Source organism: Panicum hallii, chromosome 3 (assembly GCF_002211085.1).
Source record: "Panicum hallii strain FIL2 chromosome 3, PHallii_v3.1, whole genome shotgun sequence".
Taxonomy (NCBI): Eukaryota; Viridiplantae; Streptophyta; class Magnoliopsida; order Poales; family Poaceae; genus Panicum; species Panicum hallii.
Window position 1 is genome coordinate 12340897 of NC_038044.1, and position 23194 is coordinate 12364090.

A 23194-nucleotide genomic window follows, 5' to 3' on the forward strand; every position below is an offset into this window, starting at 1 on the left:
AGGGCAGCGGCACCGATCCAAAGCACGCAGCTGCGTGGTGAGCACATAGCGAACTATTCTTTCGCCTTTTACTAAGGAATACCGTGTGCTCGCCACACTTAGCAGCATACGCCAATTTTTTGAGGGCGATCTCCTATTTAAGGAGGGCGCCAGCAAAACAAATTTAAATTTGTTTCAGTTTCAAAAGTTTGTCAATAGTTAAATTGTAACGCTTTTGTAGATCTTGGTTTATTGTAATGTTAGTTTTATGAGAGTGCTGTCCTGTCCTATGATAGCAACAAATTAAATTTAAAATTATGTGATTCTGAATCTGTGGAGAGCACATTAACAGAACCACGGGGCGAAATAACAAAGTATGGTAAAAATAGCGAACGAGGGAATGTGAACAATATTTCGCAGATTCGATGATCCTTGACAGTGGCTTCACCAACTAGAAGCTGCAGCAAACCAGACCGAGCTTCTTACTGACACTGGAAGATACAAGAGTACACAGAGACGCAAGCCTTAAACAACAAAAGCTTCTTCCATTGCCCAAATCAGAAGACATACTGGTATAACATTGCTATGACAAATCTGAACATTATCATGACATGCTACTGGCTAATAGTAAGATTTTCCATCTCGTCCACCACATCATCACCTAACTTGGCCTCCAGAGATCCAAGGCACTTCTCGAATCCTTCAAGGGCTGCAAATGCGTTCGCAGGTGAGCCACCAAGGTGTCCTATTTCCTTGCGCATTCCATTGATGCTATCATACAGTCTTTTTACAGCAAGCTTCATCTCAGATGTATCTTGTGGAGGATATACAGAAGCCCCAAGATCATTGACCTGGTCGGCAATCTCCTTGCAATGGTTCAGCAATTTTTCCATTGGCTCAACTTTGTCCTCGTTGGCCCCATTCTTGTTACCTGTGCTCTTGAGCAAACCAGTAATGAAACGAATCGCCTCTTTCACTACAACCAGTGAATCAGATACCACAGCGACAACCAACTTAGCAACAGCAACCTCCTCTTCAGTGAAATCATCATCATCCATATCAAGATCAGATATCTCATCTCTATCAGAACAACTTGTGGTGTCAACAGCACCATTGGAAGATATTTCAGCAGTATTATCACCAGAATCACCAATAGGGAGTTCCTTCATCTCCCGGAGAACATCTTTCAGACACACACCTATCTGGGTCATGGCTCGTCCTATGGCAGTACAGTTTGACGTTGGCACCTTCTTGAGAGCAGCACAGGCTTCCCATACAGTTCCTGTTACCTGGGGTATAGTTGTGTTTCGATCAGGGCTGCGAGATTCTGCATCAGAGTAAAAAAAAGGATTGTTAGCCCAATTAAAAATCTTCTGAGGGATTAAAATAAATAAAGCACAAGACTCGAGGTCTGTGAATGTGATATTTGCTTCATTGCTATTTCAGATGTCCTTTACCATGACTAGAATCACAATACAGACGCAACTGACACCGATAAAAAGTAACATGCTTCTCCTCCTTCATATATGTGCAATTAAACCAGAAATTTTAAGTCGTGATTCTTTCATCATCAACATTGCTTTATACCTGATTCTGACTAATAGTTTTCCATATAAAAATCAGTACGGACTATCTTGGGGCATTGTTTTAGACAAATAACAGCACCATATAAGCTTTGGCAGTTTTTTACATACCATAAGCAGAAACAGCATGCTTGAACAATGAGAAGCTAGAGTCAACCACGTTCTTTGCAGAACCACAGATGGACTTGTGAAGAGTAGGTCCAACACCGAACATGCTTCCATGGCAAACCAAAAGGAAACCTTGTAGAATGTTGAAATATGCAACAATGTTCTCCTTCAAGGTCTCTACATTAGGCAAGTCACCACTCCAGAGCATTCCAGCTGCAGAAAAAGACAGGCATCAGCCGTCAAACAGAATTGCAAAGTGTCAATAAAACATGATTGCTCTACCATAACTGGATAGACTGTTTATATTACCCTAAGAACTAGCTAGAAGCAAATTAACAAATACCAATGCAGGTACCATAGCTAATTTACTACATTCAGCAGAGGAACTATGTACCGATCTGGTAACTGCTAACTCACCCGAACCTGACTTCCTAAGGAGCACTGATTCAGACAAAAATAAGATTTTCTTCTTCTTTTAACGAATAAAACAAGATTTTCCTAACCTATCAAACTTCAATTCTTGCCCCTGAAATAAACCAGATCAAACACTCCTTATGCACACCCAGAGAAATTCTCAATCAATTCAGCTACATATGCACGCTCTGGCATCAAAGCGCGAGAAACTAAGTACATGAAAATGCTCAATTTTGCACTTACCGACGGTGGCCTGCCTGGAAACCTGGTCCCCGAGCTTAACGACCTCAGACCACTCCGTCCGCTCCAAGCTCCCCGGAACCGCCTCCGCCATCATCTGAAACACGAAGAACGAACAAGCGTCAAGCGTGTGGGCGGCGCGGCTAGGTTCTCGCGTGGGATCGGAGCTGGGACAAGACCATGGTAGATTGGGGCATACCTGGAAGGTGTCGTTGATGGTCTGGAGATGCGAATCCAGGAAGCGGGACAGCTCGCCGCCTCCCGCCGCTTTCTTCGCTCGTCCTCCTTTCTTCGACATCGCGGCGGTCGTGGCGGTGGCGCGTCGGGGCCGGGAAGAAGAGGGCGGCGCAAGCGGCGAGGAGGAGCCGACGGGGACAAGAGGCGGCGCCGCGGCGGTGGAAGGGTTTATGCGGTTAGGGCTCGGGCCTCTCGATGTCGGAGTTGCGCGAGCCGCAAGAGTCGCATCAAGATTCGTGCGAGAAAGCGTTCTCTCTCCCGCGAAACGCGAAAGCGAAGATGCTGTTTTGGTTTTGTTTGGACCGTAAAGTCACAAAAGTCCTCCTCCGTGTTCTACTTAAAAAATTTAGTTGATATAATTTATTGTACCACTACAAAAATGACATAGATTTTGCCATATTTTTGCACTGAAACCTAAGCTTTCATAGCAGGCCTAACGTTTCAAGAAATATCGAAATTGCTTTGACTTTACTTAGAAAAACAAAAATGCTGAGACAAACTGAATACCAGCTTTGACTTTACTTAAAAAGTAAACTGAACTTTAGAACCCAAACATGGATGATCTTGCTTTATTTGATTAATTAAACCAGATTTTGATGCTGCAGCATTCTCAATTATTCGTCAAATCTCATGAGCTACTGTGACAACTGACAAACCAAGTTCCTGCCAGGAGCTGCAGAAAAATGGGCTCCCCTAATACGTAGGTTACATCACATATCACATATGTACAGCGCCTGTATCCAAAAAAGCAAGCGAGTTTTAAATTGTCCGAGATAAATTCTTGCAATCTATCACAGCTGCTTTCTCCGGAATTTTTGGTGATTCCTCCATGACCATGCAAGCAAGAAAATCACAAGCGCAATCCCCACTGAGCTCCAAAAGATAACCAACCAGGTAGGCATTGGGTCATGAAACAGCCCTGCTCAAATTTGCTGAATGTCAGGCAAACAGTTTGCAAAACATAGTTTTTTTTCAACTAAATTCATTATCACACACTGGATTGTCAATGCTATATCTGACAAGAAAGTTGAAAAGAGGAAGCTCACCATGCCCAAACTTCATGCAGATAAGTAGCTCCACTATGCAAATAGCCAGAGAGAGCCAACAAAAGGCTCCAACCTTCTTCACTGGTTTGCTGTGATGATCAAAACCAAGGTCAATCATCAATTATCCAACAAGAAAGCGTAATACTGTGCATGCGTGCTGTTGTTAACAACTGAATGGCTATTAGGCTAACCTGTCTTGTAAGTAGGAGTTATACTCGCGGATGGTTGGGATGGCAATCAGCCACCAGAGGATCAACCTGTACACGACCAAGGGATTCCTTGGAGGAATCCATAGACAAAATTTGAGAAAGAATGTGTTAAGCTCCACAGTCATGAAGACGGCGCAGAGGAAAAGCACTTGGATGAATCGCAGTGGCCCCATGAAAGGATGCCACTGATCCTTATCCCATTGTGCAGGGGTGAACTGGCTCAGTGATCTTTTCACCTGCAAGACAAGCAAAGGAGAGTAAATTAGTCTGCCAGTCTGCACAGATAATGCTGAAGTTCTAGATTAATTCAAACTAAGAGTTCTCAACTTGATATTGTATTTGTCAGGGGAAAAACTTGCTAATGTCAATGTAATTCGTACTTCTCAGGACTTCAGGAGTAACATAACTGAAATAATTTAGGTCGTGTTTATAACTCTGTTCTATATCATCACTTAATTAGAAATATTCATTCTGAAACAACTTTTAGACTATTTGATATTCTGTTTCATGTGCTATGATAGAAAAAATATTATGAGTCAAACTCAATAAAAGCTACAATTGTTTGGCCCTAGGACAACATATGGGCAAGCCTGATTACAAGTTTGGTTGTCTGAAACAGATGTTACTATTTACATGTCGATCCAGTTTATAAGATAACAGTGAATGCACAACTGTATGGGAAAAAAATTGTGAAGAAACTCAAGGATCAATAATGACAAAGAGCAGATTTGGACAGCGCAACAGAAATGTAAAACAGGCCCACTGGGAAAACCTCACATGTTGTCTGGCATCTTACATGCAAGAAGTCAAAGCAATTTACTTTTGCTCAGTAAACTGCATTGCTTTGGAGTCACTTGTCTTGGACTATCCTTTGGTAAGGTGCTGTCCTAACTCAGAGCAGTATCCTTGGTGTGTAATTCTTTATGAAAAAAAGCAATATCCAAGGGAAACTTAAGAAGTACAGAAGATCAGGATTCAGGGCCATGGTGATAAAAGTGCCGTGGAAAAAAACCCCGGGATACTGCTGTTCTTATGTTTCAGACACCAGCACTTTTTTTTTATAAGAACACCAGCACTTCAGCAGTCTCTAAAACATGTGTTAGTTCATTCTCGAAACTGTTTGGAAAAATACATAAACAACATACTTTTTCGTACTAGATGTCATAGTTTTGGTTAAAAGAAGTTATGAAAGTTTGATTCGATGCATTCTAAAAGAAGACCTATTTAGGAACAAAGGCCTTATCTATACAACGATACAATTACAACAAAACTACCCTGCTATAAGATGGAGAAACCATACGCCTGCAAATGTATTTTCAGTGAACATACCTTACCCATGATGCTTGGCTGGCGGCTCAGTCCAACCCATTCATATGTTTTGCCATCAAAGTAACGGACTGTGTGCATTCCTGCCCAAATACCTGGATAAAAATAGGAGCATTTCAGTCAAAACATATAATTCTCATCATCAAATAATATAAAAAATTACATCAGTTCTTCTTAGGTTCCCTGGGCCATGAGTATTGAACATGCTAAGATCTTGATTTGCTCAATAGAAAGTTTACTTTCTAGGCATCAGGTGATATAATAACATTAAATATTCTAGTCAAATAACAAGATGCCAGAGGCATGCCAGACATGTACTATTTTTTATTTTCCTATTTGACTTATGATACATCACAAATCTTAAATATTACCAAGTTACAGTTGATAGAATCCAATGCAAAGAAACTTTATAAAATCATGCAAAAGGAGAAGACATCTATTACTTTAATATGCTTATTACTTAACTTACTGATCAACAACAGATCACATTAATATCAGTATGGTAACCGAAAGTATGAAACATGAACATTAACTATCTTCAAATGTCTCACCAAACCAATTGCAGATCAAGATATCCAAAATAATGCTATCCCACCAGCACTCATTAAAGTTTGGCAACATGTGTCTGAACGTTAGCTGCAAAATGTCATAGTAAGCATGCTTCCTTGTCAAAGAGACGACAAGAATGAAAAGTTAACTTTGAAGTCCTTTCCAGTAGGGCACCCAGATCTAACCTCCATAAGCTCAAAGCCAATGGACAAGACCCAAAGGAGAAGTTGATTTCGTATCATTACAGCTTTGCCCCACCACCCAAGGATATGGGCAACAACAAATTCATCAAACAATGTCTCCTATACATAGATCAGACAGTCTAGTTTAATAGAGTAATAGCAATAATGATGACCAAAGCATGTGCGTCTTCACAGAATAGGAAGGTTCATATGGAAAATCATACATAAATATTTATGAACTTGTTTTTAGGGTTTTCTGGAACATACAGACGGCAATCAGCTCCATAAGATCTCTCCGGCAATTCTGCATTTGGAAAAGTAAATGTTTATTACCAGATTTTTTTTAAAAAAATAAATCTTATATCTCCTGTCAATTTAACCAGAGATTTTACCAACTCCAAGATCAGGGTGAAGGTGTTTCATGAACTGGCGAGCATCGTCACGATTCTGGAAAATTAGCAGCAAATAAGAGCCACAGATTAGTTAGCCAAAATGCCCTTCACACTGACGTGCCCAAATTAATCAAGTCATTGGAGAAAAGGCGATGATGCCAACAGAATAGTATACAACTGAACCACATATGTAGATAACCTGGAAAAGAAGAAAGGTAATAGCAACGAGGTAAACGACAGCCAGTCCATGCACCAGGCGCCAGACAGCAGGATGGGGCCTAATAAGTATCCTGTGACAAAATTGCCAGGGCACTGAATCAGTATCGTCCAAAAATGTCAGCACATCAACCTATATTGATGCACGATAGATTTATGGGAGCTGAAAATGGCTATGGACTGGGAGGCAATATTTCAAGGTCAAGGAGATAAGAACAGAAATCTTGCAGCAAGTACAGACAGTAAAGATGCCTTGGCACCGTGTCTCTATGGTAGTTTGTCTACTGCCACTTGAAACGACCTGATCCACAATATGCACAACACAACTGTGGCTCGAGAGCAACATGACAAACGAAACGCTGCACTGATAAAGCCCCAATGCTTGATTTCCATTAAAAAAGGAGGGAAATTTACTCACGTTGAAGGTGCCTGAAGCGTGCAGTAGGCAAGGAAGACTGCAATCATAGCCCAGACACCCCTGGAAAGTTTCAGTAAGAGAAGATGAGTCAGCATCACTCACTCTCTCCAATCATTGTGCACTGCTGTGAGGTAAAACAGCTCGAGTCCAAAAGGCGGCATCAGAATGTAATAGTGGCCTGATTATCTTTTCCGTTTGGAATAGATGAAAAGTAGCCTACTTCTTCTTTTATTTCTACTTTTGAAAGTTCAGTGCTTCTTAAACAAGGTAATAATTAGAAATTGAGATGATTCAGCCATACCTCTTGATTGATGTAACGCTACTGTGAGCAGCAGCGCCTTCAGGATCAAGTGCTCCACTTGCCCAGCTGAAAGGAAAGAACAATTGAATCTGATGTCAGATGAGATGGCACCACGAGAAAGTGAAAAGGAGGATGCCCCATGGTACGGTTGGTATCGTATCCACGGCTCGACAGCCTACAAATCACTCACGAATTGCATGTCCCGTGTGGCACATCTCGGGGATAACTTGGGACTGGGGTTAGACAGCTAATGGTTGTACCTTAGATTCAGGTCCAAGCTTAATTGGTACGTATTCTTCCTCACACGAAATGGTATCATTTTTTTTCAGAAGGCAGTAAGAAAACTCTCGACGAGTACTGTTATTTATCGTACTACTTACTACTAAATGAACCCGAATAAACCTCTTAATTTGCACACGCTTATAAGTGCCCAAGGAAAATAAGGGAATATGTAAGACAGCTTCTAGAGCAAATTCAAGACAATTTCATTTCCAGGAGAGTTTCAGAACAGTTTTGGCATGAGATACTTGAGCAGGACTCTGGTTGTCCACAGCCACTCGTATTTGACGTGCCTACCCATTGATCATCCTCCAATTATTCAGAAGCTCGATCCGTTCCCACATATTCACTAAATTCCAACCAAAAGCTCCTTTTAAGAAAAGGGAAAATAAAACCAAGCCACAGGGGTACATGGCTGCCTTTCATCTCTGACACTGTTGCAGCACCTGGTATCCCTGGCAGCTCTTGTACTTCCCCAGCCACAGACCTTTTCGCACCCGTAAAAATTCCGTCATCAAGCGGGGGGCAGTACGAACACGGTGGCAAAGGCGAAACGAGACAAGGCTCTCCTGCTCTCTGCTTGAGGAACAGAGGAGGAGGAGAATTCGAGGGCGCTTACATGAGAAGGCAGGCGCCGACGAGGAGCACCGAGATGGTGTGCGGCTTGTACAGCCACGCCGTCCACGGGTCGTACTCCTCGGCGGCGGCGGCGCCATCCGTGGACGCCGGCGGCCGCCTCTCCTCGCCGTGCCGCGCCCGCTGCTTCGCCTCCATGGCACGTCCTCAGCGCCCGCCCGAATCAAGAGGGAACAGCCGCGGGACCGCCTCTGAGTCTGAGCCCGCGACAGCAGAAACCGCCGGAACCAACACCTGCCAGAGTTGGAAGGCCTGCAAACCGCCAAATTACCATGCCGGCGCCGGCGCCGCAGCACCGAGTCAGCACGAGTTGCCGTCGCACCCGCCGGGGCCATAAAAAGGAGACGGGAAAAAAACGCGAGAGAATTCTACATGCAAGACGGCCCAACATACCGCGGAGCCGCCTTGAAACCCGGGGGTTGGAGAGCGTATCTTAACCGTGCGGTGCCGGTTGCCCTACCCTACGCGATCCGACGGGACGCCACAACGGAAAACGCAATCGGCGGCGACGCCCGAGCGAATTCGGGAGGTGGGGAGCGACACCGTCTCGGCCGGACGCGCGCCGCCGCCAGCTCTGTGGAATTAGAGAAGAAGGCGCGCGCGAGGCGTGGGACGAGAGGGGAGGGGAGGCGGGCGGGCAGGCGACCAAGTGGAGAAGGCGAGGGAGGGTGGCGGTCGCCGCGTCTTTAAAAGAGAGGGCCTGAGGGGGGCGCGACGCGATGGGGCTCCCGGTTAATTTGCCTGACTCGGTTCCGTCCGTGGTTTTTGCGCGTCTCCCCACGTAAACGCAACGCGTCCGGGCCGGATTCCCGGCAGCCCCCGCCGGCCGGCTCGGGCTCGGGAACCGGCGGCGCCGTACCGCCGTAGCGGGCCGCCAGCAAGGGGAGCCGCCGCGCGGCGGCCGTCCCGGGTGCCCGCTCGGGGAGCCCCATGTGTACCCCGGACGCTCTGGCAGGGTTCCGGGTTCCGGGGCTGGCTGGCATGGCAACCCCCGCGGGTAGGGCGTGCATTCGTCGAGGCCTCCAACTACTTTTGTTCCGTTGTATCTGTGCGCTTTCTCGCCGAGGCCTAGCCTGGCCAACCGATCTCCGTGCACCAAGTGGCTTGCGGTTCACGTATTTGGGCTGCGGCGGCAGGTGGCTGATCAAAGGCAAAGGGTGCGTAAACTATGCCACCCGTGTTCCGTGGACCCCTAAAGCATCGAGCTGTTTTACTCCTCGGTGTGGTCTGTTTGCGCCCGCATGCTTTGCCTCTTTTGTCTTCGGCCGATCGTGGCTGAAACCTGATCTTGCGTGTTCGATTTGGCGTAGTTTTAGCTTAGCATAATGACACCTATTGTATCAGCAACCATCAGCGTGGGATAAAATAAAACGCCTTTTGGAAGGACCTTCGGAAGTCAACATGGCACCATGGCACCAACACGTTGGTCTTGGCCTAAACAAGAGAGCCAGAGAAGATGAATGAAGTGGCGAACCCATGAGATAAGCCTAGCACCCCCCCCCCCCCCCCAGCTCGCTAAGCGGCGAACCCACGCTTTTAAAATCATTTTTTTAAAAAAAGGGCACAGGGCAGCATGTACTGACGGTGACTGTTGGGGTGCACCAAGTTGTCGAAGCAGAAAGGCACCGCGCCAATAATTCACCTGCGGGCGGGTAAGAAGTAAGAACAGAAGAGTCAACAGGGAGAGCTCCACGACGACGGGGGGGGGGGGGGGGGGCGACACGGCGAGGCCCGAGATCGGGATCATCGGGATGGGAGCTTCCGTTCGTACGCGCGCGGGGGCAAGGCGACAAGCGCGCCGCTGGCGTACGATCCTCACCCCGCGCCATCGTGGCCGTGCAGTCAACCCCGCACGCTCGCCCCAGCACCAAGGCCCCTCCTCCTTTCGGCGCCACCGGAGCGCGGGGCCAGGCAGGCGGTGGCGCGGCCGTAGCTGCGGCCCCGCCGCCCCCGGGCCAAGCGGAAGCGGACAAGGCCGCACGGGCTTGGGGGGGGGGGGGGGGTGTCCGAGGGCCGAGCCGGCAGACAGTTGATGGTCGGGTCACCTCACCTAACAGGAAGGATGCCATGCCGCCGAGTGCTCTCTCTGTCCAGTCTTTTTTGCTGCGGGCTGCGGCCGCCTGTTTGCTGTTGGCAATAGGAACGGGGTTTCGGTTTCACTGTTCCTGAATCCAGACGAGAAGGAAAGTCGGCTCCGGACGTGGGATGATCGCAGACACAAGTAGAAATTTTGCATGGAACGATGGAGTTCCCACGGCTGACGGCTGGAGCAGTGGTCGAGTGTTCAAACTCGATGTTTCGGTAAGAGTTTGGAGAAGATTTCAAACTCGAGCCAAAGTTTAGTTAAAAAGTTTTCATGATCAAGTTGAATTAGTCTTTTGTCTACAATCTGTGATCTTTGGGGGGGGGGGGGGGGGGGAAGAGTTAGAATTCGTAAACGTACGTGGGGTGATAGGCCGGTAGATGCATACTGATGAAGTAGTAGTAGTATATCGGTAGTAAAGCTCTGGCCCCAATCACTTAGCCACACAAAAAGTTTTGGTTGCTTCGCGATAATAGCATGTAGGATATTCTTCTTTGCTTTGGCATCAGATTCTTTGATGTTGGCTAAAGATTCCTCCTTTCTGTAGAACCAGAGAAGCTGATGCCATTTGCCGTCCTTTAAATAAGCCAAAGATCAAAACCAAAAAACTTATCTTCAGACCCTGAGCCTGAGGCATTTAAAGGTCTTTTATGCTCGTCACTAAAAGCAGCCAAGCCAACACTTGATTGGCGCGATCAGTGACCAAACTGGCTCATGATTGGTCCAATTAGTAGCTCCTCACTAAAGTTACTAAACTATACTATTCATGGTTTCAAAAAAAAAAAGAATTACTATTCATGATTTCCGAAAAAAGAATTACGCCCAAGTAGATTTGTGATAAGTTTCACGGAAAAAAAAGTAGAATTATGATAAGGAGAAGATGCTACACTCATGTAGCAATGAGGATATTTGGCTACATCTTTCGCTTCATAAGCTGTACCCGCATTTCATCTGGAGACATCAACTTTTTTTTTTTAAGCATGGTCCTGGACCCATCATTCGTTTGCAGACTACACAGCGCATCCACAGTACATGGCACAGCTCACAACCTCGTGCATTTGATTACATCGAGGATTCTACACGGCATTAGCACATGACGGTTAAGAACCCATCGGATTTGGACCACGGAACCCGTGATCACAGGGCACCAACGCAACCGGCACGCAATGAATCAGGTCCTTGGGGAGGGATGGATGCCCACAGGAGGACGCTCACGCCCGTGAGGCCATGACGCAAAACCAGCACGGAATCGGGGCCAAACCGTGGCAAAGGAGCTACGGGCCGAGGACGGCGTCTAGATCGTGCGTGCTCGATCGCTGGCGATGGATTGCCGAAGCAGGAGAAGATTCGGCGTCGTCCAAAAAAAAAAAACAGTAGTGTCCAAAAAAAAAACCGAGCCTACGATGAGGAACTTCTCAGTCTCAGGGTAGACTGGCACTGGCACTAACCTGATCGCGAGAAACATAATAGTTCGAGGGTGTGTATGCAAAATATCATCAACACATCCCCGTGGAGAGTCTCGCCGCCCCAGCCTCCGCCTCCGAATCTCGCGAGTAGCGAAAAAGCGGTCACGGCTATGGCGGCGGCCGGCGGCGTTTCCTCCGACGATGTTCCGATCCTCCAGACGGAGAACCTCACCAGCAACGTCAAGTCCATCTACTACAGGTACCTGTCTCTCTCTTCCTCCCGCTCCCTCCCCATGCGCTCGATCCGATCTGGTGCCCCCAGTTTATTGTTGGGTTTGATCTGAATTCAGCGAGATCCCTTGAATTAGGTACTCCAACTACGAGGTAATTTATGTTCCCCGCGAATTAGGGAGTATGCTAGTAAAATTGTACAATATAGTATTTAAATGTCGATCAGACAGGAAGAGGGGAGTAATGTGTGCCCATAACTGGAAATATTTCTCTTACAATTGTGATGTGTAGTAGCAGCCATCCTATTTTCGGGGAAGCTCACATGAGAAACAGGATAGGTAACAATATTATGACCGGTGAATTGGTGCTTTCATTGTCTGCCTAGTTGAATCTGCTGCATTGAGTTAACCGGATCTGCTTTGGTTCTGCCTGCTATGCTAAGCCACATTGCTAGGAGTAAGGATTTGATTTTCCACAATGCTTGACGAATAATAAAAATGAAGTAGTCTTACATATTTATCCATGACCAATGATTTGCCAAAACTTCCTTTTTAGGTTGACAACTACCCTTAGAGTTGCTAGGATATCTGTTATGCAAAAGGGTTTTGTGGTATCGTTCTTATGCTTGAACATAAGCTTCAGCTTCATGTTCTTTAACATGGATATGCAGAAAATATTTCCATACTTCAGTGAGGAATAGGATCAGCTGAATTGGTTGAACATGTCTGTAATGTTCGCTAAACAGGTTTTGGGCACAATGTAAAGGTCATGAAGATTTTTTTTTTCTGTGTGGCATATTCGTTCACTTTACCCCTGTTAATTCTTTTAGGGCTTTTCCAGTTGAAGATACTCGGTTGATTTGCTACTTTATTTTTTTTAAATGATGATGTACCCTAAACAAGAGGTATTTTCATGTTACAGTCGAACATTCTTGTCGATCATTGGTGGAGTTGTTGCTGGAATCTGGGGATTCACAGGCCTGATGGGATTTGTCTTCTACTTTCTGATAATGATGGTCTCATCTATTGGGCTTTTAGCAAAGTCAAAGTTTTCAGTGCAGACATACTTCGATAGTTGGAGCAGGATTTTAATTGAAGGAGTTTTTGGCGGCCTTATGGTAAGCCTTTTTCTTGCCATTTCGATATTCTGTGGCTTATCATGCAGTTTAATGATGTTCTAATGTTATGTATTTCCTTTTGCAGTCCTTTGTGCTGTTTTGGTCGTATCCTTTGATGATTTAAGCACTCTTGTTCATACTATATCTTTTATTTACATGCTTATTAGATTGATAAATAACCTGAAATATGACAAATATCTGGGATGTAATGGCTGAATATTGGGCAAAAAATTAATATTTTAGATTTGTGTTTGTCAGGCTGGAAAAGGAATGAAAATCTATATTTTTAGACAATTGCCAAAAGGAATTCATGCGTCTGCAACCTATTTTCCTACTCATGAACATGTTTGCTAGTCTTTCTCTGTCTATTTTTCAACTGTTTTAGTGTTAGTCCTTTTTTTTCCTGTTTGGTTGAGTTCATCCTTGACAAGATACAGATTTGCTTATGACATTGTTCACATCTTCTGATGGGCATAGAAAGAGCTACTCTCGAAAGAAAGAAAGTAGATTTGGGATTTCTCCTGAAATCGCACATGGCCATGAGCTCATCTTATACTCAATTTTTGTATTGGTAATTGATATGAACTTTAGTGAGACATCAGATCTATCGGTGTAGACATGTACTTTAGCAAACCTCATGAACTGTAGCAATTTCTTTTTTGGATGATTTGTATCAATTGTGAATTTGTGATTTGTCATTTCCAGCAGCCACTATGGTACTGAAACTGAGGTTGATAGATATAAATTTTGTGTTTGGACTTATTGACGCAAAAATCGGACTGAAAATCTGGTGTCAATGGGACTCCTGAGATTCTCGCCGTTCTGGCAATTAGTATCATACGAAATGTAGTCGTCCCTTGCTCCATTGATGCATTATCCTCAGATATTCAGATTTGTGTATTGAAGTTTGCTAGGCATGGTTCAACTGACTGGGTCTATGTCCAGATCGAAATGAATTCATCAACTTATCCCGCTTGCTTAGCCAAGCTCAGCCCAACCTGATACAGCTTTTTTTCTTTATCTTTATTACAGAAGAAATTCTGCCTTGTTGTAAGGGTAATGGGCCGAATTTACTACACGGGCCTTGCCCGGATCCAAACTTCCAAACGCATCTTCTTCCAAAACCCAACTCTATGGAGCGCCGCATCCCGCAGCCAGAACCCTAGCCTCGCCGCCATGGCCGCGTCCATTCTCCGCTCCGGCCACCGACTCTTCCTCCGCCGCCAACGCCTCTCTGCGGCATTCTCCACCGCCTCGGCCGAGGAGCTCGTCGACGTCCGCAAGCTTCCCACCGACTACGACCCCTCCACCTTTGACCCGTCCTCCCCATCCCGGCCGCCTCCGTCCGACCGCGTGTGGCGCCTCGTCGAGAACGTCTCCTCCCTCACCCTCGCGGAGTCCGCCGCTCTCTCATCTCTCCTTCTCCGCCGCCTTGACATACCCTCGGCACCCCCCATCGCCATCCTCAACTCCGCTGCGGGGCTCGGCGGCGGCGGCGCCACGGCCGGTTCGGGGGGAGAGAAGGCTGCGGCGGCAGCCGAGAAGACGGTCTTCGAGCTGCGGCTGGAGGCGTTCGACGCGGCGAGCAAGATCAAGGTGATCAAGGAGATCCGGTCGTTTACTGACCTGGGGCTGAAGGAGGCCAAGGAGCTGGTGGAGAAGGCGCCTGCGGTGATCAAGGGCGGCGTATCCAAGGAGGAGGCTGAGGCGATCGTCGAGCGGATGAAGGCTGTTGGAGCCAAGGTTGTCATGGACTGATCAGAGCATGCCATTCACTGGTGAGATCCTGCAAATTTATGCTCCATTTCAGGTCAACTTTTAAGTGCAAGGATGTGTGTGGCATAGTGAAATTGTGGACGATGATGTGGCGTACAATAATAGATTTGGAGTGTGTTTAGTCGAATGTGTTGTGATCTTCGAATGTGTCATTGTGTAGTGGGATTGGGACATTAGTTGTGAGCTAGTGGGATCAAAAACAAATTAGAGCATTGCTATTTGCTATATTGATTTTGTGAACTTGCAGCCATCGAGTTGAAATACTCCTAGTAACCTAGCTCATTCATAATAGAATCTGTTGATTTTATACAAAGATGCCCATATGGGTAAGATTTGCTCTGCTTAGCTGCTGTGATATGTGATATGCATGCAACTTAGCTGCTGTTGCTATGTGCAGGTGATGTTGACAATCTTTAACCGCATGCTTTTCATGTTGGCCCGGCTCCATATGGCTGCTCATTTCACATGGTTGAAGGCTGCATCCGGATTCGCTCGGCACTGTAACCGGAATTTTGAGGCTCAACGGCCTTCAACTATTCATCAAATCATGTGTTTCCTCTTATTCTGTTGAGGGATAGCTTATCATTAGCAGGAGATGTGGAATAAATTCTTTGAAAATTGAGATAAACAACACACACCAGCTGGTGTATTACAGTATGTGTAATGTTACTTTTGGTTGGCAATTATCTCTGCGTGCCTATATTTTGGTGTCATGCCTGTAGCAGAGCAGCCTGAGCTATGTCTTTGCCTTCTGTATTTATTCAATGATTGATCGTATGAGTTGGTATGTAACCTTTTCAAAAAAAAAAGGTATGTAACTGATGATGGTTATGGCTCGTGATTACATTCAGTACTTGTTGAGTTGTGCTGTATCCTGAATTTTGGAACAGAAGCCCGTACATTCACTGAGATCATAATCCTGCGTCGTGTGGTTTTATCATACGCCGGGTCTTCGCGCCATGTTTATTTTTGATATAAATTGGGGAGCATGTTTGTTACTCGCCAAACTTGTTCCTGGTTGAGAGAACTCGGAGCAGCAAAGGTGACCAGTGCTCACGAAGTCACGAGGGCGAAATCGACCTAGCTCATCTACATATCTGTCTGTATGCTGTGTCATTCTGCTGTTCCTTCAGTGGATAATTGGCACTTGCGACAACAGCGTCATGCGTAGCAATGGCGCTTTAGCTCCCGTCTCCCGTTTTTTGCAGGGGCGGCGGCTCGCTGCCCACCCCCCGCTCCTGCAAAGCTTGCAGCCACCGACCCAATTCGAACGGGGCCGAGCTCACGGCCGCTGAACCAACAGTAGAATCCCCTGCACATGAGCGATGGGGAAGACGACGCCATGGCGATAGCTGATAGCAGCTGGAACGATTAGCCGGTGATGTCTCTCAAGTTAAGAGAACAAATCAGAGCACCGCAGTTGCTACGAAGCTGAGAATATGATGAGGTCATCTGAGCTGAATAATTGAGCCGGTTCAGAGGACGACCTGGTCCTAATCTCGGCGGCTCGGCGCGGTTGCGTGAATGGGCACGGAGCTTTCATCTAAACGAGCACTATTGAAATGCTAATCTCTCTTGGGTGACTTGATTTTCCCTTTCTGCCCGGCCTGAGCTTCATCATCTTCGTGCCGTTGGTTCCAGAGCTGTCTCTCGCTTGGGTCACGAGCTAGCTAGTGCCAAGTCGGGAGAAACCGTGGTTCTAGATCCGAGCCTCCCCGCTCCTCGCGCGCTCCGTGGGCGGCGTCCGCGTCTCTCCGACGAGGCCATCACGCGTGACGCCTCCGTGCGCGTGCAGGTCTGCTCTGCTCTAACGCCGCCGTGCGCGTGTCCTCGCCGAGCGGAGCGTGACCGCCAGGCCTGCTCTTGCCGCTGCTCAGCCGTCAATGCCTCCGGTCTACGCAGCTGCCGGAGAAAAATCTTGACGGGACGCCGCATCCCCGACCTGTATATAGAAGGCCGTCGTCGTCTCAGAGCGGCAGGCCGCGCAGCTCCCTCCGCGCCGCCGCCGCCTCTGCGCCGGCAGCATTTCCGGTGTAGCTCGGACCGAGAGCGGTGGCGCACGGAATGCAGAGGGGGGCGGCTAGGTGTAGGCGAGCGGGTCGCGACGGAGCGCACGGGAATAGCAGAAGTCGGCGGCGGCGGCGTGAGCTCTGCTGCTCCGGCGCTAGCCGGGAACATTTTCGAAATGACCCCAGTTTGGATCGCAATTAATAGTCGCGATCCGATTTAGGGGTTCCATCGTAAAATGATGGATGGAGTATTTAGGTGCTGTTCGGATCCATATAGCAAAAGAGCAAAAGGGCAAAATTTTTGCCATTTGCCAAAAGTGGCAAAAAATTTGCCCTTAGAGGTGTTCGGATCCTCCAGCAAAAAATTTGCCCTTTTGATGTTTTGCTATATGCATCCCCCGAATCCCCCAATCTCGCAAACCCCAATCTCGCCACCGCCGCCACCGCCGCCGCCGCCGCGATGTCTCGCCGCTATGACAGCCGCACGACGATCTTCTCGCCGGAGGGGCGTCTCTACCAGGTGGAGTACGCGATGGAGGCGATCGCCCTTGGGATCCTGGCGGCCGACGGCGTGGTCCTCGTCGGCGAGAAGAAGGTGACCTCCAAGCTCCTCCAGACCTCCCGATCCGCCGAGAAGATGTACAAGATCGACTCCCACCTCGCCTGCGCCGTCGCGGGGATCATGTCGGACGCCAACATCCTCATCAACACCGCCCGCCTCCACGCCCAGCTACCAGGAGCCCATCCCCGTCGAGCAGCTCGTCCAGTCCCTCTGCGACACCAAGCAGGGATACACACAGTTCGGAGGCCGACGCCCCTTCGGGGTCTCCTTCCTCTTCGCCGGGTGGGACAAGCACCATGGCTTCCAGCTCTACATGAGCGACCCATCTGGCAACTACGGCGGGTGGAAGGCGCGGGGTCGGGCGGCGGAGGTCGGGCGGCGGGGGGGGGGGGGGGGGGGGGAGGCCGAGGCGCGGGGTCGGGCGGCGGGGGCGGAGGCCGAGGCGCGGGGTCGGGCGGCGGCGAAGGAATTTGCTATTTTGCTACCTCGTCTCGCTCTTTCCCTTTCAACAGATGGTGTTCGGGTGCAAATGGAAAGAAAACAGCAACTACTTTCCCATTTGCCCGGTTTGGCGTCGGATCCGAACAGGCCCTTACACAATACCTCCTTATTTGCATCGCGACTATAGATCGCGATCGGGTCTATTTGTAAATATGGGATTAAATATTTGCATAATACCCTCTATTTGGATCGTGATTATTAGTCGCGATCCGATTTAGGGATTTATTTGAAAAATTCCGGATCCAGTATTTTCAAAACCCCCCCTTGGTCGGCAGCGTCTGGATGCTGAGGCGTCGTCCGGCGCCGGCGCCGGCGACTGGGCGGCCTCCGTGGCGGCGGCATGGGGGACTCTGGCAGCCTTGCGCGGTGACGAGGCAGCGGCGGCGTTCGCGCTGGGGCGGCTGCAGCTGCCTGCGAAGAAGGATTGGATTCGGAACTCGTTGGGGTGGACGACCAAGACGGTGAACGCGAGGAAGCCTGCACCGAGGAGGATGAGGAGGTGGTGGCGGCCGGAGAGCGGGGAGCTGGCTCCCGTAAGGCTGAACTGCTTGAACAAGGAGGAAGACGACGACTTGGCGAAGCCGATAGCAACTGGAAGCGATTAGCTGGTGATATCGCTCGTGGCATATAATCATCATATGTCTTGTGTTCTGATACAACTTTGAATTTTCAAACAACAGCAGCTACCAACACAAAAAGTGGTCAGCGTTCAGCAAATCCCCTGTACATAGAGTTCAGTCCCTCCAAAGCACTTTCTCCTGTATAAGATCTCGTGCGCTTCTTCACGTTCAGGTCAATGGATCAGAGAGCTAGTGCAGAAATTAAGGCATGTCCGATCCATCCGATTCCAAAGGTACCTTGTCTGACGGCTCGTCGCTGAAAACTCTCTCCCTCGCTTTATCGGACTGCAACGGCGGCAACAGGTCATTAGGCTACAAATTATTTCTACGTGTGAACAGCGTTGGTTCAGAAAAGGCTTGGAGGTTCAGAGAAAGGACAAACCATCTTCTGCCAGTTGCTGAAGAATGCTATGATGGCAAGGAGTAAGAACTGCACTATGGAGCCGCAGGAAATGCCTATCCAAAGCCCTTTTCCTTCCATCTTCAGAACAAAGCCGAGCAAGACTGCCGTTGGGATCCCAACGAGATAGAACGAGCCCAGGTTGACATAGGCGCCCAGGTGCTGCCACCCGCATCCTCTAGCAATACCTGATGATAAAAAAACAACATGTGTTAGCATTTAGCATCAACGTGTCTCGCCACGAGCTATACTGAAGTTAGCGTTGTCAATCATCTAACACTTGAAATGACACTCACAGATGTTTAAATTCAGATGGATGTTTGCGTACCCAAACACATAAGAGGAAATGAACCAAAAATATAGCAGACAGGAATACCACTAGCTAGAAGAAAGGTGTAATTTGCATACGTAGTGATGTGGAGCCTGCTTACGGTAACATCTCTGCTAGATGCGTGTTGATGAAAACACCGGCATCCATGTTCACGTAAGAGCCCATTTTCGAAGGAATAAACAAGTAACTCCCCGAGTAACAAAAATTGGCTTCCACAACACAGAATAGCATTAGTACCGCGGAAGAAACTAAGAACAGAAGCTGCGTGTTACCTGGTATGACATTGGCATGACTGACAAAACTGTAATGGTCACTTGCCACCTGATAGGGCTTCATACCAAAATTGAGAAGAGCACACAGATTGAATTACAGAGATCAAACTAAGGGGTACAGGGCATTGTAGTTTGGTGTAAAGACCGATAACAAGTTTGTTTCATAACTTTACTGGTATATTTGGAAGATGTGTTTTCGAGGTTTTAAGGACAGGAAGAATTTTTTTTCTTTACTCTTTTGAAGGAAAGGCAGATCAACCAGCTTAAGAAAGTTTAGAGATGTGACCTGATAGAACTCCTTGCAGGCTATCGGCAGCAACAGAGATGCACACAAATGGAACCATTGCATTGACATACGCAACAACCTCCTTATCGCTGCTATATGCATAGCCCAAGATGTGCTGTGATGCCAACAATATAACTGTAATGATAGCCGCCTCCATCACGGCAATATACATGACAACCCGGACAGCTGATCGAGCTCCTTCGGGGTTACCACCACCTAATTCATTTGCTACCCTAGTGCTGCTCATTGGACAGTAAAAAAATTTGATTATCGTCTTGATAATGAAAAGTAGCAGCTAGGAGTAATTAAGCTTCTTCGTACCTTGCAGCCGCTCCAAGCCCATAAGGTATAGTATACATTAACGTGATAGTCGTCAGGCTGATGAAGAGCACGCGAATAAATAGTGCAAATAATTTTAGAAAAATACAATGTATTGCAAGTGCGTGTTAATATGCATATGTGAAAAATACTTACCAGATTGAAAGAACTGAAGTTTGTAGCTCTGGATTTGGTAAAATTCCTGAGAGAAGAATGAGGATCTCAAAGGACCACCATTCAAAACTGTAAAGATTTTGAAAGAAAATTCATTATTAGCCCAATATCAGAATTATCACATAAAAAGAGAAACATGTTTGAGGAAATTACCACAGCATCAGTGCAGATGGCAGAGCTAGGCGCAGAAACACACCAACTCCTTTGAAGGCCTCAATTGTAGGAGGCGAGCGGGTCTCCTTACAAGAATTCGAGTATTTGATGTAAGCAGCAAGCATAATTACGTTTAACCAATATGATAAGCTTATCGCCAAAGAAGCTCCAATATACCCCAAACTGGTTTTGAACACCAATAACCAGCAGATAGGAATGTGCAGGAGCAGTGTTGCAATGGAGGACCAAAGCATAGGAATTATCAGACTCTGAGACTGCAGAAATTTTGTGAGAGGCTGGCTGATTGCATATGCAAAGAGTCCTGGAATCAACCAGACTATATATCTTCCGGCTTCCTTTGAGATCATGGGGTCTTGACCTATGAGGATGAGGAGTTTGGCTATGAAAACCCACAGAAGTGATATTGGAATGCTCACAACTATGAGTGTGACTATAGCTCTATAGGTGTGCATTCCCAATTTGTCGTACTGTTTTGCGCCATAGGCTTGGCCGCATAGAGTTTCCAATCCACTCGCCATTCCAATCTGTTTCAGAAGTACACAAGTTGATCAGTTAATGGAAGAAAAATATGTGAATCATTTCATCAAACCAGAAGATCGCCGTACAAGGGAAAAATGATGCTAAGTAGATGTTCTGATATAGTACATGCTTAAGCCAAGAGTGCTGGATAAGGGCACGCTTATGCTTGAAAGTTGAATGGAGCATAAGTAGTTTTATGTACCACCATTCTGCAAAAATCTATCCTAGTTGACGAAATAATGAAGAATGACTAATCGCCATCCATGCAAAGAGCTTCAACAGCAGTGTGTGCTATTTAACAGATTCAGTGAGGTAAAGTTGTAACTACTTCACCATACAGATGCATTTTTTTCATTAAAGAAGCTAAGCATGCTTCTGAAATTTTGAGTGCCAGTTTCTAAACACGATGCCAGATGTTGCAGAATCACTGTATAATTTCAAGGTTCCATACCATAGCTAGCTGAAGAGATAATCTACGATCTCCGATTCTCAATCCAATATTTTTCTAATTCCTTCCCCCTTTTTTTGTTCTTATAGATTTTGTACCTATAGTATTTATGAACTCACGTCACGTGACAAGAAAAAAAAACAGTGAAACGCTTGTCAAGCGAACAGGATTGCGCAACGAATTTAAAAACGGAGGAGATGAGAAGGCACGGAGTGCTTAATGTGAAACGTACGAGGAGGCTGAAACCGGAGACGCTGGCGAGGGAGGTGGCGATGGCGGAGGCAGAGAGCGGGAGGACGCCGGGGAGGTGGCCGACCATCATGTTGGACGCCACCTGCACCGCGTACTGCGACACGCTCACGGCCGCCATCGGCAGGGCCACGTACCCGACCTTGCCGGCCTCCCGCGCCAGCTCCCTCCACCACCTCACGCCGCCGCCGCCGCACTTCTCCTCCCGTCCGTCGCCGTCCCGCGACGTGTACCGCGGCAGCAGAAGCGGCGCTCTGTCCTCCATGGCGGCCGCCGTTCTCGACTCGTCGCGTTTCTCTGTCTCCGCCTCTTCACCTCTTTTTAGTCGTGTTCGTCTGGATGCTGGCCGTGGCGGGGGGTTCTTAATGGAGACGGACTGCGCGCTGTCAGCGCCGGGTGAACACGGGATTCTATACAGGAAAACAAATATTTTTTGTATTTTATCCGGCATGAAATAAAGTTTATTGCGGACCTACCTTGTTCTAGAATTAGATTATTTATAAAGGAGATAATTAACTCCGAGGAATTTTATTTCTAAGCATGTACTTTCTTTTTCACAAAACGTAATCAAGCTAAGCTTTGATCTTTTTCAAGAAAGTTTTGTTTTTTTATTTCTAAAAAATTGGACTTCATATTCCTTTAAAGAAATAATGGCTGACAAATACCAAAAAGATATCATTATTAATTTTTATAATAAATCTAGAAAAATATGACCGCGCGTGTCAAGTTGGGCATTTGAAACCTATATGCAAATTTTACAACAAAAAGGTTAAATATGCTCTTTTATAACCAAAGAGACGGTTTTACGCGTGCGCTCTCTCTCCTTATTTATTCTTTGTCATGTGATCAGCTAAAGTGCTTGCATATATCATGCATGTGACACATTTCAATCGTCATTGTACATGCCCTTAGGCCATAAGTCCTAATATTTATAGACAGATTTTGAAACTTAAAAGATCTTATATTTGTGTAAGGAGATATAATATTTGTGGGAATTTTGTGAATGGAGATATTCTTATATTTCTGAGCGGAGAGAGTACTTAGTAGTTACTTTGTAGTTGTACTACGTATGTTTGAGGATATGCGCTTGTATCTATACTCCGTGAATACTTTTGAGGAATGAATTGATAACATGCCACCCTGTCTTATTGATCAAACAAAACAAAGCAATTCAACTAGCCTGAGCTACAAGTCCACTATACTTGTAATATTACTTTAGTTTATGCTTGAAACACGAGAATTCCTGAAGAAAAGCCTGGGACAGAAAACCATGTTTGCACATGCATGCATAATTTTGCGCCTTTAGGATCCGGGAAAAAAAAGCGGGGCAAAATAGCAGGGACGGGCAGGAACGCTGCCGTGGCGTTTTGTTTGGCTTCTGCGCCTCGCTGGTTGGAATTATTCCTTCGTTTATTCCAGGACAAAGTTGCCCGTTCGTTCGCACGTCACTCGCCTGTCGATCCGAGTGCAGACGACGGGTTTGCTCTGCGGGGAAGGAAACAGGCGGCGCCGGCAGCAGCAGCAACTTGTGTTGGCATGATTAGCCACTCATTAGTGCTGCACGCAGTGACAAAACACATATGCTCTCTCCATGTTTTAGCAC

At 46.9% G+C, this 23194-nt stretch overlaps 5 protein-coding genes, 1 non-coding gene and 1 pseudogene across 7 annotated transcripts; 4 read left to right on the forward strand and 3 right to left on the reverse strand.

Moving 5' to 3' along the window:
* Positions 1 to 28: 28 nt before the first annotated feature.
* Positions 29 to 148, forward strand: LOC112888225. Its single transcript, XR_003227765.1, has one exon. It is a non-coding gene; the product is annotated as a U5 spliceosomal RNA (small nuclear RNA).
* Positions 149 to 359: 211 nt separating this feature from the next.
* Positions 360 to 2798, reverse strand: LOC112885695. Its single transcript, XM_025951279.1, has 4 exons — positions 2524 to 2798; positions 2328 to 2421; positions 1674 to 1883; positions 360 to 1306 (listed from the first exon to the last, which is right to left on the reverse strand). The coding sequence occupies exons 1-4, from the start codon at positions 2620 to 2622 to the stop codon at positions 594 to 596; spliced, it is 1116 nt and encodes a 371-aa protein (XP_025807064.1). The 5' UTR covers positions 2623 to 2798; the 3' UTR covers positions 360 to 593.
* A 303-nt stretch (positions 2799 to 3101) lies between these two features.
* On the reverse strand, positions 3102 to 9024 carry LOC112885694 (CDP-diacylglycerol--serine O-phosphatidyltransferase 2). Its single transcript, XM_025951278.1, has 13 exons — positions 8509 to 9024; positions 8099 to 8367; positions 7201 to 7266; positions 6900 to 6959; positions 6465 to 6555; positions 6266 to 6320; positions 6098 to 6177; positions 5877 to 5993; positions 5694 to 5778; positions 5146 to 5237; positions 3799 to 4052; positions 3608 to 3696; positions 3102 to 3480 (listed from the first exon to the last, which is right to left on the reverse strand). The coding sequence occupies exons 2-13, from the start codon at positions 8251 to 8253 to the stop codon at positions 3353 to 3355; spliced, it is 1272 nt and encodes a 423-aa protein (XP_025807063.1). The 5' UTR covers positions 8254 to 8367; positions 8509 to 9024; the 3' UTR covers positions 3102 to 3352.
* Positions 9025 to 11671: 2647 nt separating this feature from the next.
* LOC112887537 (ER membrane protein complex subunit 6-like) lies at positions 11672 to 13714 on the forward strand. Its single transcript, XM_025953724.1, has 4 exons — positions 11672 to 11863; positions 12757 to 12952; positions 13038 to 13057; positions 13390 to 13714. Exons 1-4 carry the CDS (start codon positions 11682 to 11684, stop codon positions 13418 to 13420), a joined length of 429 nt encoding a protein of 142 aa, XP_025809509.1. The 5' UTR covers positions 11672 to 11681; the 3' UTR covers positions 13421 to 13714.
* A 273-nt stretch (positions 13715 to 13987) lies between these two features.
* Positions 13988 to 15515, forward strand: LOC112887536 (50S ribosomal protein L7/L12-like). The gene is made up of 2 exons (XM_025953723.1): positions 13988 to 14730; positions 15126 to 15515. Exon 1 carries the CDS (start codon positions 14012 to 14014, stop codon positions 14708 to 14710), a length of 699 nt encoding a protein of 232 aa, XP_025809508.1. The 5' UTR covers positions 13988 to 14011; the 3' UTR covers positions 14711 to 14730; positions 15126 to 15515.
* Positions 15516 to 17136: 1621 nt separating this feature from the next.
* LOC112885215 lies at positions 17137 to 18405 on the forward strand (annotated as a pseudogene).
* Positions 18393 to 21871, reverse strand: LOC112886351 (protein DETOXIFICATION 14-like). Of its 2 annotated transcripts, none has more exons than XM_025952230.1 (8): positions 21575 to 21871; positions 20355 to 20899; positions 20184 to 20270; positions 20031 to 20087; positions 19710 to 19948; positions 18803 to 19008; positions 18658 to 18705; positions 18393 to 18580 (listed from the first exon to the last, which is right to left on the reverse strand). In XM_025952230.1, the coding sequence occupies exons 1-8, from the start codon at positions 21854 to 21856 to the stop codon at positions 18503 to 18505; spliced, it is 1542 nt and encodes a 513-aa protein (XP_025808015.1). In that variant the 5' UTR covers positions 21857 to 21871; the 3' UTR covers positions 18393 to 18502. The 2 variants fall into 2 exon arrangements, with proteins under 2 accessions (XP_025808015.1, XP_025808016.1); XM_025952231.1 differs by lacking the exon at positions 21575 to 21871 and adding an exon at positions 21346 to 21403.
* Between the last annotated feature and the right edge of the window lie 1323 nt (positions 21872 to 23194).